At 34.9% G+C, this 17,774-nt stretch overlaps 1 protein-coding gene across 2 annotated transcripts; it reads right to left on the minus strand.

The window, feature by feature from the left end:
- Positions 1-10,271: 10,271 nt before the first annotated feature.
- LOC17876737 (hippocampus abundant transcript-like protein 1) lies at positions 10,272-16,751 on the minus strand. Of its 2 annotated transcripts, none has more exons than XM_023789342.1 (14): positions 16,571-16,751; positions 16,086-16,197; positions 15,500-15,612; positions 14,615-14,737; positions 14,319-14,521; positions 14,108-14,183; positions 13,827-13,913; positions 13,668-13,748; positions 13,439-13,471; positions 12,255-12,308; positions 12,126-12,167; positions 11,714-11,792; positions 11,574-11,612; positions 10,272-10,620 (listed from the first exon to the last, which is right to left on the minus strand). In XM_023789342.1, the coding sequence occupies exons 1-14, from the start codon at positions 16,742-16,744 to the stop codon at positions 10,502-10,504; spliced, it is 1,335 nt and encodes a 444-aa protein (XP_023645110.1). In that variant the 5' UTR covers positions 16,745-16,751; the 3' UTR covers positions 10,272-10,501. The 2 variants fall into 2 exon arrangements, with proteins under 2 accessions (XP_023645110.1, XP_006280482.1); XM_006280420.2 differs by having other exon boundaries at positions 11,542-11,612.
- Between the last annotated feature and the right edge of the window lie 1,023 nt (positions 16,752-17,774).

A 17,774-nucleotide genomic window follows, 5' to 3' on the forward strand; every position in this document is an offset into this window, starting at 1 on the left:
GGTTCCCGAAACGAATTAGTTTGCCCAGGCCCTCCAACCGCAGGAGCCGTTCCTCACGATCATGGCCTAAGGCTTTGCAACCCATACCACAAGCGCGAGTTATGTTAGTCCGGACAAGACTAATAATATCATGGGAGACACGAGGTTTATAAAAACGTCGCTTTATTAATATCTTAAAATAGAGTCATACGTATTATACACAAAAGTATATCTTACAAAGGCAAGGAAATTTACACCGGTTGGCCTAAAGTCCTTTGCTTCCCCTAAGGGTTTCCCACTAATGATTACATGCAAAACAAATTGGTAGAATATTGAGTAATCTTAGATTACTCAGTGAGTCCGGGATCTCTAACAAAATAACCCAACCCAATCCCCAATCACAAGCAATGACGATCAATAAGCATTATGGCTTAGAAGCCATAAGCAGTAAACAGAAAAGTAAACAATACACGTCGTGTTGATCCTACTTTAGGCCCCTACGAATTCATGATATCCCCAAGGCAATGCCCTAAACTTCTAGACACAAAGTCTATAGAAGATCTGTCATCCCTTCACTCTACATTGTCATGTAGCGGCTTGGTCTATCGCGACCCAGCCCCGAATCTTCGTATAAAATCACGTTACCTAACGTAACATATACAACGAGGATAGCATGATCCGACTAGTGCTAGATATCTAACCAAAGCATAACCAAAACCAAAAAATATAACAATCCGACAGCATAACGGTTATGCCCATAAATGCTACCTCACATGCTTCGGAACTTACCTTGGCTTGGCTACTAAGGACTCTAGACTCTCGGCGATCCTACTCGGATACTATCGCGGACCAGCTCGGACACTTACTCACTCGGGAAATTTTCTGTTGTTTTTGGTGTGTAAAACAAATGAGAAGGAGAGGGGGTATTTATAGGGACGTGATTACTTGGGGAGAAAGCTATGGAAGCACGAGGTGGCGAGGATAGGCTTGATTGAGCTTATCTTTATTTCTATCCTTATCCAAATGTTGATGCTTATTCTAAGCTTTATGCTTATCTATTTCTTGTTCTTATCCATAATAGTGTAGCAGCTTGCCTACCAACCTACTAGCTTGCGGATGCAAATAAAATTATATGCTTGTGATCGCGTTTGTATTCGATACTCCTTCGACCAGAAATTTCATCGTCGTATGAAATATGATTTTCACTGTCTGTCTTCGATTTTTCTTCGATCAAAACATTTGTATTCATCTAAGAATTATTTGGCTCAATTCCAAAAATTAATTCTCCTTCGCCTTGATCAATTTTTACTCGATAGCCATGCTTTGACCATTCCATATAAGTATTAGGCCCCGGTGAAGGGCATTACAGTATCTCGTCATAGTTCTCAAGCTCAAAACTCACACGAGGAAGAAAATATAGATGAAGCTGATTCTGAGGATGATATGCAAAGCGATTCAACTCTCCTGGAAGATGTGCTCGCTGATTGAAATGAGTTGCTGCTCACGCCAGGCCGTGAGCAGTATACCACTATCATCTCTCCCTTATTAGATTCTGGAACCACTTGGTAAGCATATCCTTTTACCATCTTATAGATTGTATAGCACTGTAAGTAGAATTTGTCTTGTAGGAAGATGTCTCTAAATTGTAAATTAAACCGCCTTTATTGTATGATTCTTCATTTAGCTACTAGTGGTTACAAAGATTACCTTCATTGTTCTTTTATTGTATGTTTCTAAAAACATGCCCTTTTTTTGGTTATGTGTATGTAGTTTTGTAAGGACAAGTCAAAGATTAATCAAAATATTATAAAGGTTTCTATAAACAAGTTTTATGGGCCATATTACAGTTGGAGCTGTGTGCCTACGACAAGAAGAGAAAGATACTTCCTTGAATTTAAGGAAAACTTCTATCCCCTCTCAATTTGCTCTAAGATTTTAATTTATACTTTTGTTTTAGTTTTCTTTATCCCTAACATCAAAATTTTGTCTTGTTTAATAGAAACAACACACATGGCATCCCTCACTGGTTGGTCTGGTTGAAGCAAAATTATATTTAGTTTGTCAACAAAGTATGGAAGAGATGGCTTTGAAGGCAGATAGTTGTTATGAGGCGTAGCTTCCTTAGCCTTAGCTCTAGTAATAGGACCTGAATACTTAGAATCCGTGATGCTTAAGAATAATTGATTTAGAGAAAGCTTCCCTTAGCCCTAGTCTCTTCTTGAGAATAAGGTTAATGTTTGGAAGATGATTTTATTGATGTCTTGAGAACACTTTTATAAGCCTTAGACAACCGACTAAAGATGAAACAATTAAGTTAAAATACTAAAACCTTAGTTTAATAAGAAAAGGAAACTCTAGATAAGATGCTTCTCATGCTTTAGTCTTTCTACGATGATATGTAATGCCATATCTCGTAAAATTACTCTCCTCCTCGACTAGGAGCTTATCCTCAAGCTCCAACTCCGGGTAGGCCTCTAGGAGCTTCGCGGCATCTTCCCATGTTACCTCATCTTCTGCATCCGCAGTCCACTTCACAAGCACCTGTCGCATACCTCCACGGACCCTTGCTTTTAATAGTTTCATTGGCTTGGGAGGAACTAACCTGCCATGGAGAACGGGTGGTAACTCCGGACTGTCTTCAAGTCGTGGTCCTTTGTGTGCCTTAGCAATGAAACATGAAACACGTCATGTATCTTTGACCCTTCTGGCAAACGCAATCGGTATGATACTGTCCCATTTCATGCAACAATTTCAAACGGTCCATAATACTAAGGAGAGAGCTTTGTAAAGGACCTTTTAGAAACTGTTAACTGTCGAGCCACACCCAATCACCCACAGAAAATTCAAGGAATCGATGATGACTATCATAAGAAAGTTTCATTCGTTGTTGAGCTTCTAACAGTCGCTCCCTTGCCAGTTGTAGAAACTCATCTCGCTGCTTTAACGCCACATCAACTGCCTCCACTTTAGTGCTACCCCCATATAATCTAGGAGTCGAGGCGGTTCCCTGCCATATACCAAACTGAACGGCGTGGCCTTGAGACCCGTATGAAATAAAGTATTATAACAGTACTCCACTCATGTCAGGCAACTAAGCCATTTACGAGAATTGTCCCCCGTTAAGCATCGGAGGTACATTTCCAATGTACGATTTACAATTTCTGTTTGACCATCGGATTGAGATCGATACGCAGTTGTGAAACACTGGTCTGTTCCCAGCAAGCAAAACAACTCCCTCTAGAACAGACTTCGAAAAATTTTATCACGGCTGACACGATAGTCTCGGGAATGCCATACAAGCGTACAATATCTGTAAAAAATGCTTGAGCTACGGTCCCCACTGTATAAGGATGACTCAAAGCGATAAAATGAGCATATTTTGAAAAATGATCAACTACCACCAAAATGACTGTTGTTCCCAAAACCTTAGGTAGCGCTTCGACGAAGTCCATTGAGATGTCAGACCAGATTCGGGTTGGAATGCGAAGCGGTTGGAGCAATCCGCCTGGCTGTAAGGTTTCCCATTTATTCTTTTGACAAACTTGACAGTCGCGAATAAATTCTTGCACTGCCTTTTTCCAGCCTTTCCAATAAAAATCACGGTGTATCATATCCATAGTTTTATGTACTCCTTTATGACCGAAATTATGAAATCCGGATATCACTACTAGTACCAACTCAGACTCAATTGCGATATAAGCACGTCATTTGAAAAAAATCAGCCCGTTCTGAACTTCCCACTCCTTTGCCAACTCACCGCGAATTATCTTATCGCGGAGATCAGCGACTTGCTCGAGTTTCGACGTCAGTATGCAATCGGTCAAAAATTCCTGTAGCAACTCCATGTTAAGAAAACACGTTACTAGGCTCAGCCGCCTCTTCCTCAGCCCCTTCCTCCCCAAAGCGTGACAACGCATCAGCCACCTTATTTGTTTTGCCATAACAAAATTCCACTCCAAAATCAAAACCCAACAACTTACTAATCCAGTGAATATCTGGAGTAGTCGAGAGGCGTTGTTCCAATATAAATTTGAGGCTGTAATGATCCGTTCGAATAAAAACCGCCTGCCCCATAAATAAGGTCTCCAATGTATCACTGCCTTAGCGAGGCCAATGATCTCTCTTTCATATGCTGCAAGTTTATGGTGTCGACTAGCAAGTTTTCGACTAAAAAATGCGATCGGATGATCATGTTGGTGAAGAACAGCACCAATAACCGTCCCCGATGCGTCACATTCCACAACAAATTTATGTGAAAATTCTAGAAGTACTAATACCGGAGCTTCAGTTAAAGCTATCTTCAATGTCGTAAAAAATTTATCTGCCTCTTCGCCCCAAACAAATCTTATTTTTTTCAAAATAGTAGTCAACGGTGCTGCAATTGTGCCATAACCGCGTATACACTCTCGATAGAAACCTGATAGGCCTAAAAACCCCCGCACAGCCCGTGTTGACATAGACGTAGGCCATTCCTTAATTGCTGTAAACTTTGCGTCGTCGACTTGAACCCCTTTATAAGAAATAACATGTCCGAGATAGCCAACTTCTTCCCTTCCAAACGAACACTTAGAGTGTTTCAAGAACAACTTGTGAGCTTGTACAAGCTCGAGAACCGTCTGGATGTGTCCCATATGCTCATCCCAATTGGAACTATAGACAAGAATGTCATCAAAGAAAACCAGTACAAATTTCCTAAGCACTGCTTGAAACACCCCATTCATAAGACTCTGAAATGTAGACGGAGCGTTCGAAAGCCCAAATGAAATAACGAAGAACTCGTAATGCCCATGATGTGTCCTAAATGACGTTTTCTCAATATCTCGTTCATACATGCGCAGTTGATGGTATCCCGCTGTGTGGTCGAGGTTCGTGAGGTAACGTGCCCCATGTAAATCGTCAAGTAGCTCATCTACCACAGGAATTGGGAACTTATCCTTAACCGTAACCTTGTTGAGTTCTCTAAAATCAATACAAAACCGCCACAACTGTCTGTCTTCTTTACCAACAATACCGGTGAAGAAAAAGGTGAAGAGCTTGGTCGTATCACTCCAGTCCGCAACATCTCTGCACATTATCTCTCAATTTCCTCTTTAAACAAATGTGGATAACGGTAAGGTCAAACAGCTACTGGATTTGTTCCTTGAAACAAATTGATCCTATGACCGCACTGTCTTTGTGGAGGTAACCCCGTCGGTGTACGAAACAGGTCACTAAATTCGACTAAAAGGTCACCTAACTCGTCTGTTAGAGCTTGTGTCTTGAGAGATCTCATCACACTGAAGTGTCTTGCTTTTGGTTGTATCAGTTCTTCTGGATTTGTACCCAGAGTTGTAAAAATCTCTTCCTCATCTTCGAACCATCTTTCCGGACAATTGTTGTTGCTAATGGCATCAGAACCGAACCTTGGTCGTCTCTCGTCTCTGCCTCTTCCTCTTAACCATGGCTCTGATACCAAGTTGTTATGAGCCGTAGCTTCCTTAGCCTTAACTCTGAATACTTAGAATCCGTGATGCTTAAGAAAGATTGATTTAGCGAAAGCTTCCCTTACCCCTAGTCTCTTCTTGAGAATAAGGGTAATGTTTGGAAGATGATTTTATTGATGTTTTGAGAACCCTTTTATAAGCCTCAGACAACCGACTAAAAATGAAACAATTAAGTAAAAATACCAAAACCTTAGTTTAATAAGAAAAGGAAACTCTAGATAAGATGCTTCTCATGCTTTAGTCTTTCTACGATGATATGTAATGCCATATCTCGTATCAATAGTCAACGAAAGCAACCCAATTGGATTGATGATACATTGTGGAAGGAAATGTGTGGGTATTGAAACATAGAAGAAGCCATATCAAAGAGTGCAACCACATCAACAACTCAAATGTCTGACCATAATGGTCTTGGTCCTCACAAGAAAATATCAGGTCTTACATACAAGTCGACCAAGAGATGGTAAGTTACATAAGGACTTCTAATTTATTTTCTTTAGTTACATATGTATCCTTTATCATTGACCTTATCATTGTTTATCATTTCGGAGAGTTGAAATTGGAAGATCGCCTACTATTGGTGAACTTTTCATCATGACCCATACCAAAAGAAATGGAACTTTTTTCGATAGGAAAGCTGAAGAAATTCATGAAGAATATTATAAAAGCAAGGAGCTAATTTGGTTGCTGTTGAGAATGACGAGTCATATGATGGTACTTCGCGTCGATCACATCTATCTCAGAAGGAGGATGATGATTTATTTCTTCAGGTAATGTGCTGATTTATTTTTGCTTTTTGTGATATTATTGTTTTCAAAAACTGTTAAGGACTAATAATCTTTGTTATATTCATGTAGTCAACTGTCACGAATGAGAAAGGGAAATACTTCGAAGTAGGAATCCTAGGGGATTAATGTCATCCAGCCTGCAAACACAGCTTAGGGAAGCTACCCGCAAAATAGAGGAACAAGTACCTCTAAAAGTAGAGTCTTTGCGGGTTGCAGCTTAGCACTAAGCAAAGATAAAACACTTAACCATCGTGAAGTACTTGGCGAAATTGACCTAAGGTTTCTCGCCTTTCTCGAGTCTTAATATACTAATCCTTCCTGAAGCTCAAACATAGGTCTATTAAACTTCCCCTCCTTCTTTGAACTTGAAAACTTGTGTGTTGGTTTCGTTTTACTTTTGAAATTATGAACTTGAACATGTGTGTTTCTTTTTGGTTTGGAACTTATCAACAAATATGTTTGTTATAATTTATTTTTTAAATACAAGTTTGTTATGTTTTAAGTTTAAATTTGTTAAAGAATTAGAGCAGGGTAAATCGAGAATTACAAAAATAATCGAGAATTATAAAGCTAATGAGTCACAAAGTAGTAGAAATTCAGTCACCAAAAAAATCACAACATAGTCGACAAATAGATGCATAGATGTCACATAACACTCGCTAAATTAGTCAAAAAAAATCCACAAGGTAGTGGCAAAAATGTCACGAAACAGTCGTTAACTTACCGACTACTTTGCGAGGTAGTGACTGTGTTGGTCGCAAAACAATCGCTACTTAGTGACTGTGTTGTCCCTGGCTGCACACCCACAGCCCCTAGCTGCACATATGTAGCCTCGGTGGTCCCACTGGAGCATGCATTAGTACCGCACCCGGTCAAACATTTGAGTTAGCAAATCCGCAAGGTGATCATTCTGACCCTGGTGAAACACCCCCAACCGGGTTCCCAGCCAAACCTCCACCGCCTCCAGCCAAACTGACCCCCACGACACTAACCCTAGCATCGTCTAAAGATCCGTCCTGAAAAGCTTGAGAACCGCCAACATGCTCGGTCGTGCTAAGACCGAAACTCTTGTCGCTGCACGAGGCAACACCCCGCCCCCTACCGCGACCACGCCCATGGCCATGACCACGACCCCGACCACCAGCAGCTCCACCTATCACCATCTACACTACAAAACCGAAGGCTAAGAACATAAGACCAAACACACCATAACACACATAACTTATTGTGGAATCTCATTGAAGGCTTGAAAGAATGATCTAGCACTCCTTGCCCACACAATTATTTGACTAACTATTCACAATCATTCCAGGCATACAACAATTCAAACATCAATCTCAAACAATGAAATTCACAAACCATCCATTTAACCCAGCCCAAGAACCGTTAGGGCTCTGATGCCAAATTAGAAAGACCCAAACTGTTTTTTATTTTATATAATTAATTAGCCCATTGATGATCACATACTTACTAACTAGCATACCAAATCAAGTTAAACCGGATAAGACTAAATTTAAACCAATTAAACTTGATTAAATCAAATTAAACCAACTAAACAAGATTAAACAACATTAAACCAGTGGAAGACAACCGGAATTAATTCAACAAATTCCATAACATAAACCAGCAATTTTTCAAACAATCCAACAATCCTAACACGCTTTTAAATTACGGAATCTAACACCCTAACAATGCCATTACAAAACCATAATTACCAACGAGTGCCTAGATCATTCTTCTCTCACTGCCTTGATTCCACGGTCAAACTTTGCTTTTACCTACATCACAAAAAATAGGTGCATAAGTATTTCCAAAAATACTAAGTGAGTCAATCATCCCATTAACTGAGGTATGCATACAAACGGTAACAATCACATTCAGGTAACTCAAAAACACAAATAACAAAAACCAACAAACTCAGCCGCCTACTGATGACTGGTGTCGATAGACACCATCTTGGTGTTTGTCAACACTCGCACAAAAGACTCCAAAATGATGAGTGGTGTCGATCGATACCCACCATTGCTGTCGATTGATATCCAACACTAGTGTCGATCGTCACACGCGACCATCCTCGTGACTCAAATCATTGGTGTCAATGGACACCCACCACTTGTGTCGATCAAGACTGATGCTCTGGACATCACTCCAGTCGCTTCTCCTCGACTGATATCTATTTTCTTGTACTCAAGGAACGATGATGGCTCTCCACACCATCTTGGTGTTGGTCAACACTCGCACACAAGACTCCAAAATGATGAGTGGTGTCGATCGATACCCACCATTGCTGTCGATTGATACCCAACACTAGTGTCGATCGTCACATGCAACCATCCTCGTGACACAAATCATTGGTGTCAATCGACACCCACCACTTGTGTCGATCAGGACTGATGCTCTGGACATCACTCCAGTCGCTTCTCCTCGACTGATATCTATTTTCTTGCACTCAAGGAACGATGATGGCTCTCCAGAAGGTCAGACAGAGGCACCAAGGCATAGAATCAACCAAATAATCATGAAATCACCCAAAAAAGGTCAACCCGCTTAGATAAACCGTAATTATGCACTCACCTCTTGATTGGAATTAAACGGATGACAAAAATAGGAGTCAGGACTTCTTAACACAACAGCCACGAAACACTCCTCCTCTAGGGTAGAACTCCCAAGAACAAGCCACATAACACTCAAAAAACCCTTTGAAAATGCTCTTAGGATCAAACTATCACCCTCTACTATTTTCTTTCAACTCCCACGAAGCGAAAAACTCTAAAAAATGAAAGGAAAGACGATTGCTCGAGTCTAAGTCAACCTAAGTTTCTCCCATATTGATCTAAACATACGATTTAAAAATTAAACCGTCCAACCCAATTTTCTTGGTGTCAATTGACTCCCAGCCTTGGTCGATTGACACTCCCGCACTTGGGATAATACTCATATATGTTTTTCTGTTGTGGTGTAGGTAAGGATAAGATGTGATCGTGGAACCGTGGCGATGAAGAAGAGGATGATCTATGATCAAGTTATTGGTGTTTTTGACTGTTGTTATTTTTTGTTATTCTATTTTTCATAAGGTGTGTAGGTGATGAAAGATGTCTTGGATTGTCCTCAGCCAAGACTTGGAAACCATTGAGACCTCGGGAAGCAGAAAAGGATTGGGCATTTTATGTTTGGTTCAAATGGGTTGTCCCAAAGCAAGTTTTCTATATGTCGGTAAGTCACCTTGATAGATGGCTCACACAGCAAAGGCTTGTTTTTTGGGACAGATTCAGTTTTCAGAGTGTTGTCTATGCTTGTTTGTTTCAGATATCTCGAGGCCATCTCTTCCTAACTTTTGATTTTTTCCCAGCTTTGGATGTTGGTCTTTTCTAGGCTATCCCCTCAACAGTGACTTTTCTCCTCCTGGTAGGAGCTGCCCTCTTGGATTCGACTCTCTTCTCTAACAGGTCTTCCTCTCCTTCAAAAGCTAGCATCTTAAATGATAGTCTGCAGCATTTGGCGATAGCGCAACAACTTCTTGCATAACTCCGAGCATTTGTCTCGTCAAGTTGATTGACCACGAAATTTGCAATATCATATCGCCAAGAAGACTAAAGAAGCGTTGGCGTAGGCTAATACTTTTATGGATTTATTAACCCAAATATTGCTTAATATATTGTAGGTTTATTTTTGTTGTTTTTTTTTTTGTCTTGGTTAGTCTCTTGTAGGTTATTTTTTTTGTAAAACTTTAACTTTCAATTTAATGATATTTACGTATTTAGCACACACAAAAAAGATGAATGATGATGTGGCGGATGATATGGCGTAAGGAGAAGAGAGAAGAAGGGTTTGTGTAAAATTCTACGGTGGATCGATTAATCAAAAAATAAATGGCCTTCTTTATATTGGTTATAAATGAAACCAACATGTTTGGGTATATACGGGTTTTAGAATTTTATTTTCTATATATAGAAACTTATTTTCAGATTTTCTTGGGTATAAATACGTATAACTACAATAAATTATAAGGATGGATAAATGATAAATGTAAATGATACAAATATTGGAGCTATTGTTGTTCTTTAGACAAACTAAATACCTTCTAACAACAACATAAATAAAGACATAATTAACAAAAAAGAGTTGTCAACAGATATGGTGTGTCCTCTTGGAGCTAGCTAGTAATGAGCCTAATAAACATGATAATATTGCTGACCTTCGAAATCATAAACCCGTTTGCAATATTAAGGGTTTATACAAAATATTAAGCTACTAAATGTATTTAGCCCTTATATATGGTTTTGACTTTTGAGCTAACCGCACTATGGCGATCCAATATCTGACATTGGTGGTGTTGCTCTGATCATGAGGCTTTGGATGAAAGCTATAGTCTACAAAAGAAAATATAATACCGACATGTCATTTTCTTTCGTAGTAATCGAACAAACCAATATGTAATTGATATAATTGGGAGAACGATTTAAAACAAAATTATAGTATATGTTTTACATACAGTGTCATTTTAAGTACATACAGTGTCATTTCATCTCTGCAACAACACTCTCCCAAATATGCAGATGGCTTTCAAGTTTGGTTTAGCACTCGTTCTTAGTTAATTTTTAAAAAACTGTTGTTTAATTTCTTTCAAAACAAGGATGCATCTGATGTAAAAAGGACTTTTTTTGGGCTGAATATATTTTTACTTTCTTTCAAAAAAAAATAAGTATCATATTTGATTCAAGAAAACAGTTATTTACCTGGAAAATAATATTATTTGTTATTTTTTAAAAATCCGACTATATATTTAACTATTTATAAAGTTTCTATCCTCGACTATTTTTAAAGATTAAAAATACAATAGTTTCTTTATTTATCTATCGACTAAATAGCATGCACTAATATATGTAAACATAACAAATGACGTTATATTTGAACGTTTATGTTTTAATAACACCTAAAAATGCAACATCATTTAGAAGTGTGGGTTAAGAGAGCTAATGGTTATTTCAATTATGTTAACATTCACTAGACGGTGTAAAATACAGAAATTATAACAAATCTGGATATTAAACTGAGCTAAATATTTTGTTTGTGTACTTAATCAAAAGTTTTAAAAAATTTCATGTGATAAGATATTAAGTTTCCATTTTGTATCAACTGACACATTTTATTTGTGAAATAGAGAAGAATATCAAATCTAAAATCATAACGGTCAATGCTTGGTTAAACCAAATATGAATTTGTCTATTACCATGGATACTAACTTTATTAAACTTCAATTGAAAATGCAAAAAGGTGAAGTATATTATTACCATGGTAACTCCCGCACACATTATACTGAAACCTGGGAAATTAAATGGGGCACTCTCCGACAGAAACCAATCTAGACAAAGGCAAAATGTACTTGTGTTAGTAGGAAGTGTTTGCAATTTTATTTCATAGATTTTAGTAAATAAAATTAACAAAAAAAGTTTCTAATGAAACCTGTTAAAGGTGAAAATGCCAGTGGGGAAATGACATTTGCAAGGGAACATATACTTGAAATAATCCCTTGGGCTTTTCCCTGAATAAAGTTAACAAATATTAGAGTAGACTAATGTCCCAACCAATTCGAACCGGCTCGGTTTTATATAAATACCAACTGAATTGGTTTAACTACTATAAATTAAATCATCCTTTTCTAAAATTGTGTTTTGTGTCCTCTTCTCCATAGTTATTTTATATATCTAAACACTTTCTCATGTAAGCCACTAATCTTCTATAATCTTATACTTTGGTATCATCTTCGGCATTGTTATTTCATATATCCTAACACTATATCTTGCTGTTCCTATGAAATTTATAGTACAACTACTTATGGTTTAAAATTAATTATTGTATAGGAAATTTAAGTTACCTGTTCATTTGATGCTACTTGTTTGGAGACAATGCTCCTCATCTGTAAAGTTGAATTACTGGATTATAATAATTTATATTTAAATTCAAAATTCGTCAAAAAAAAGTTATATCTACGATGAAAACTTACACATGATTGCGGAAATATAGAGAAAAGTGCAAATATGGCTGCTATATATGGAACCTGCATAGAAATTTTAATTTTTGTTTGGCCAATAAAATCAATCTCACAAATCTATCTTAACATTTTTGAAGTACATTTTGTATTAAAATCTATTTTGGGTTATAACCTTTTATTTTGTAATATTTGCATAATCAAACCCTTGCCATTTGAATAAATAACAAAACTTAAAGTAAATTTTGTAATTAAATCACAAGTAAATCTCAAAATTGGAAACAAATATTTATTACATCAAAACATTTTCCTAAAATATCTCTCTAATAACTTGAATCTCTCTCCAATATATTTATATAATCTTATTTATTTTTCAATTTATATTATTACATAAAAGGTATTTATAATAAAAATACAAATTTTTTTTCACACATTTTGCAATTAAAATTTTAGAAAACGGATGTATATAACTGAATTGATAAAGGGAAAATGTTTATATAAGAGTTCAAAACCATTATAAATATGAATAATATGTTTCCAGCTACAAATGAGCATGAAATTTGGTTTCTTAGGCATCCAAATTAAAAAATTTATTCTATATAATCCGGTTATATATTTAAGAAAAATAATTTTTTAAAAAGTTTCAAAATATTATAAATTTTAATTTCTTAGAAAGGTTTAAAATATTATAGAAACTCTTACTAATGCTCTAATGTTATAACACTTAATTTAAAGTATAATTAATATTTTAACTCTAAATTTTTTAAAATATAATAATATTGTACATTAATATGATTGGATGGATTTGAGTTTACATACATAGGATTCTATTTTTCTTGCGGGTTGTCTATAATAAAATATTTTTAAGGGTTAAGTTAAAATATAATTTGTTTTACAGCAAAATTATTCCGCGGTGTAACGCGAGTTGACAACATATATCTATGAATCTACTTATAATACAAATTCATAAAATTATGTAAAATTAAATGAAATAAACACGTATGTATAAAATTAGACTATAAAAACCAACTACCAAAATCTGACCAACCAAATAAATATATTAAATTATGTACCCGTGGTGTACCACGGGGTAGATCCTAGTTATCTACATTAAGGAGGCAATTCTCATATTCAAATGATATAGTAATTAAAGAAAATAAACTATCCAATAAATAAACAAAAATGTAAAGTTTCTTTACCCATGATGACCATGCCACACAGAGGAGGAACATCTGTACAATTGGAGAATTGAAACATATAAGAAAGAAGTCTACAAAGTTGGTCAAAATCAAAGCTCATACTCTATCTCGTTTAGCTAGAACTTGATTTGAGGATATTGATTTTATATAGTTTTTTATTTATTTTATTAAATTACACAACTAATTATGTATTTAATATTATTAGCTGGAACAAACCACATAAGCTTACATGGGCAGCAGCAAAGAAAAGACCAATTGAGAGAAGTCTCTCCTCTTTTAAAGCTGGAACTAGTATAGGCATGAAGAGCAACTGTGAAATAAACTTTGTTTGTAAGTTAAATAATGTGTATTCTCAACCAATGTAAACATATTAGTTGTTATATCTAACCTGTGAAATAGACCCGGCTGTGCCAAATATGATCATCAAGTCAGCAAACTGGTCTTTGTTAAAGTGAAACTTTGCCTTTAAATAATACTGCAGGAAACAATCAAAACAATATTTATTTTCCCATAAATATACAGTTTTGAGGAATGCACAATTTAATATAATTTTTAAAAATACTAATCATAGTCATACAATAACTATCAATCAAATTATGAATGAAAAGTATGTTTTCATATATTTATGTTGTACATTAATTATACAATAGTTATATAGTTAAAGCGTACCACAGATGAAGCATGTAGACCTGCCTCACCAAGACTACTAAAGAAGGATACCATCGCAACTTGAAATAGTGGAACGCTGAAAAAAAAGAAACTAAGTTAAAGACATCAATGTAATTTTTGTCTTAAATTATTAGTCTTTTTCACTAATCATGTATCTTCTACCCTCTCAATTTGTAAGTAAAAATCAAAATTTAGGAATATGTAAACTCACCTCCTTCTCATTAGAGATGCCATTTCACGTACCAAACGAACTGATCTAGATATTTTGTTTCTATATCCGGGACAGTCTTCAAGTAAAGGAGAATTCAGCTTCTCATTTGAAACAATGGAAGCCCTTAGAGTATTGTCTGGGATAGATTCCGGTAGGAAAAGTCTCATGTATATTGTTGATAAAATTGCCATTGTTGCTGCGACCTAACGAGCAGAAAACTTAAGGGTTTAGATAACAATTATTCACTAATATAATTAGACAAAACAATGTATACATCTCTAAGTAGATATAGTTACTTGAAATGTGGTTGCAATAGATAAAAATCGAGCGCATAGAGTGGCGCAGACAAATGCACAAGATGCAATCCCTGTAAGTATTCCGAACGATGAGGCTCGTTGTCCTTCTGATACATTGTCAGCCTGAAAGTTCGTCCAAAAACTTGTAAACATTGTTGGAGTTCCCTAAGGATTTCACTTATTCAATATTAATATTTTGACATTTTCACTGGATTTATTTGAAAATAAAACAAAACTTGATTCTGTTTTATTTACATTCTCGAATAAATTTAACAGAGAAAAATTAGATACTTTAAATGTGAAAATTTTCTATTAAAATCCTAAAAAATAATTAGCATGAATGATAATGAATAATAAAGAGGTTGCTGCATTATTTCTTTATATTTTAGTTGCATTTACAACTTTACTATAGTAGATTTTTTTGGCTCTTCTAATAACATTAAAATAAAATTGTCTTCAGAAACCTACACCAATAAAATCTCTATAACTATTTTAATTTTTGTGGTTATAGTAAACAAAATCCCTATAGCCACGAATATTAAAGCTCAACCACGGAAATTCAATTATGGCTATAGGGATATTATTTACTAGCAATTCCTCTGTACTACCGTTTTTTTTTTACTTCTTTTGTTTAATAAATACGAGGTTTTAGGGTGAACTCACACATCTCATATCCGAAACCAGACAATGTTATGTGGTATCGTCTCAGACGCTATTTAAACCGGCGATTAAATTTTTGCCGAATTTTTTTACTAATTGAACTATTAACACTTGCTTTTTTCTTATTCTTTCTTTTATGAATTTTCTGCGGCTTTAAACATTCGATGGTGACGACCCAAAAAAAAAGAGAAAAAAGCAAAAGAAGGATGGTAAAGGGCATCATACCACGTAAGCAAGGGCAAGACAAAGAACACTTCCTTCACAAATTATCGAAGTAAAAGTCTTGAGTACATAGTAGACGTAAAAAATGGTCGTCCCTCTACTATATGCCATTGTCGCTGTAAGTACCAATCATTACTGTTTTCATTAATATAATACTTCAATAAAATGTTACAATATTTGAACTTATACAAATATTTGACTTTAAACAATAAATATTTGTCTTCTTCTTTTAATAACTATGATGTTTTGAACCGAAACCCATACATCCCCGAAACAAAAGTATGTTATATGGTATCAAGTGTAACTCAAACCTAGACTTCTAGATTTTTGCGAAAGATCTTTACTAATTGAGCTATTAATACTATTTGGTAACAATAATATTTGAATAATACATGCGAAGTAAAAACTACTTAATTTCAACAATTTTAAATAGTTATTCGCAATTTGCCTTCAAATTTTAAAGCAAATAAAAGTAAGTGAAATTAAACATACATTAGAGGAAGCTTTTGCTTTCAAGCAAGGAATAATATTAGACGTGGATTAAAAGATTATGCAAAGGTCAAAGTAGGGACCATGAGTGAAAACATACCAAGAGGCAAAATGTTGAGTGTCATTGGAAGAGTAAGTAAACATTTTCTCCCATGCTTGTCCGACAAGCTTCCCACCAATGGCATCATCATCAACGATCCCACACCCGTGATCTTAATAATAACCATATATATACAGAGAAATTAGACTCTTTCTCGTTTTAAATATACGATATTATATTTTGCTACAAAATAAGAAAGAAACAAATTATTATACGTAAAAAAGCACGTATTATTCTTTGAATCAAATGTAAGATTTATTTAATAAAAAAGTTCTTATAACAAGTGTAAACTTTGTTCAAAAAAAGAAAAAAAAAAGTGTAACATAATAAGCTAAAATTTTAAATGCTATTAATCATAGCCTATTATGAACGTTTTTACAATTTTTTGTAATTTTTTAAAACTTAATAACACATAAATGTTTGTGTTTTAGTAAATCAAGGATTAGGAATATTGAGAAAAATGTTTAGTTGTTGATAATACGTACAATTTGTTGAAGGCCGGAGAGGTAAATGACGAGAGAACACTCATCTTTACCGGGACATAGAGCCGCCATGCTGACGTCTGTCATCACCGGCGTAACGATGAATGCCGAGAAGCAGTACAAGAATATCGTCACGAAGAGGTGTGCTAGTCCCTGAAATGTAGTCGTTTCTTCCATTGTAAAGAGAAGTGTTTTAAGTAAGCAAGTGAAGAACAAGTGTTAGAAGATAAACAAAACATGAGAAGGTTTTATGTAAAAGGATGAGTAAAGAAGTGTTGCTTCTTATAGTTACTTCTCGTTGGAGTATAAGCAAAGGCAACGAATCACATCTTGCTTAAAATGATATTTTAGAAAAATTGTGGACTCAAGAGTTAATTCATACAATTGGAGAACCAAATAGATATAAATATTTATCAGGATTTATAGATTCATAAATATAGTTCCTTAACTTGATTGGAAATCATATATATAAAAGTAAGGTTCCACTCTCTCCTTATTGGTGGAAAAATATTTAAGGCTTTAATTAAAAAAAATTAAAAAAAATAAATGTTTATGACAATCATTCAATACAAAATTTAATTACACTATAAGTTATAATCAAATGGCAAAGAAAATGAAAGGACTTAATCATATATCATTCAACAAAATAAATAAATAAATAAATGTTTATGACAATCATTCAATACAAAATTTAATTACACTATAAGTTATAATCAAATAGCAAAGAAAATGAAAGGACTTAATCATATATCATACAACAAATTTTATAAGCCTTATGGGTGGAAAATTATTTAAAATCATATATATATAATATATATATTCTCAATTGTTCCTCTCTCTTTATTGTTCCATTTTGTATTTATTTTTAACCAAAAAAAAACACATTTAATTATATACATTAATTCATACTTTAAGTTCACACTTTACTACTAAAATGAAACTGAAAATTATATAAATAGACTATTGGTTTTCTTTATTGAATTCCAATTAAACACACTATAAATTATAATTATAACTCCTCTAATTTAATTATTTAAAAAATGTAACTTACATCACTTCTTATCATATAAATAGCTATTCTAACATCCTTCTCTACCATATCTCATATCTTCATTATTCTCTTTGTTTTTTTTTTTAAAGTTCTTGTATGGGGTGAAAACTCATTTAAAATATCATTGTAAGAGTTTGATTAATTATTTTTTGTTTT

The sequence above is a fragment of the Capsella rubella genome, unplaced genomic scaffold (genome assembly GCF_000375325.1).
Source record: "Capsella rubella cultivar Monte Gargano unplaced genomic scaffold, Caprub1_0 scaffold_8, whole genome shotgun sequence".
Taxonomy (NCBI): Eukaryota; Viridiplantae; Streptophyta; class Magnoliopsida; order Brassicales; family Brassicaceae; genus Capsella; species Capsella rubella.

Coding starts and splice junctions, on each gene's coding strand:
- LOC17876737 (XM_023789342.1), bottom strand. CDS start 16,744: ATGGAAGAAACGACTACATTTCAGGGACTAGCACACCTCTTCGTGACG. Junction 14,184..14,318: donor GCATCTCTAATGAGAAGGAG/GTGAGTTTACAT, acceptor CTTTTTTTTCAG/CGTTCCACTATTTCAAGTTG. Junction 12,309..13,438: donor GTGTGGCATGGTCATCATGG/GTAAAGAAACTT, acceptor ATTTCTATGCAG/GTTCCATATATAGCAGCCAT.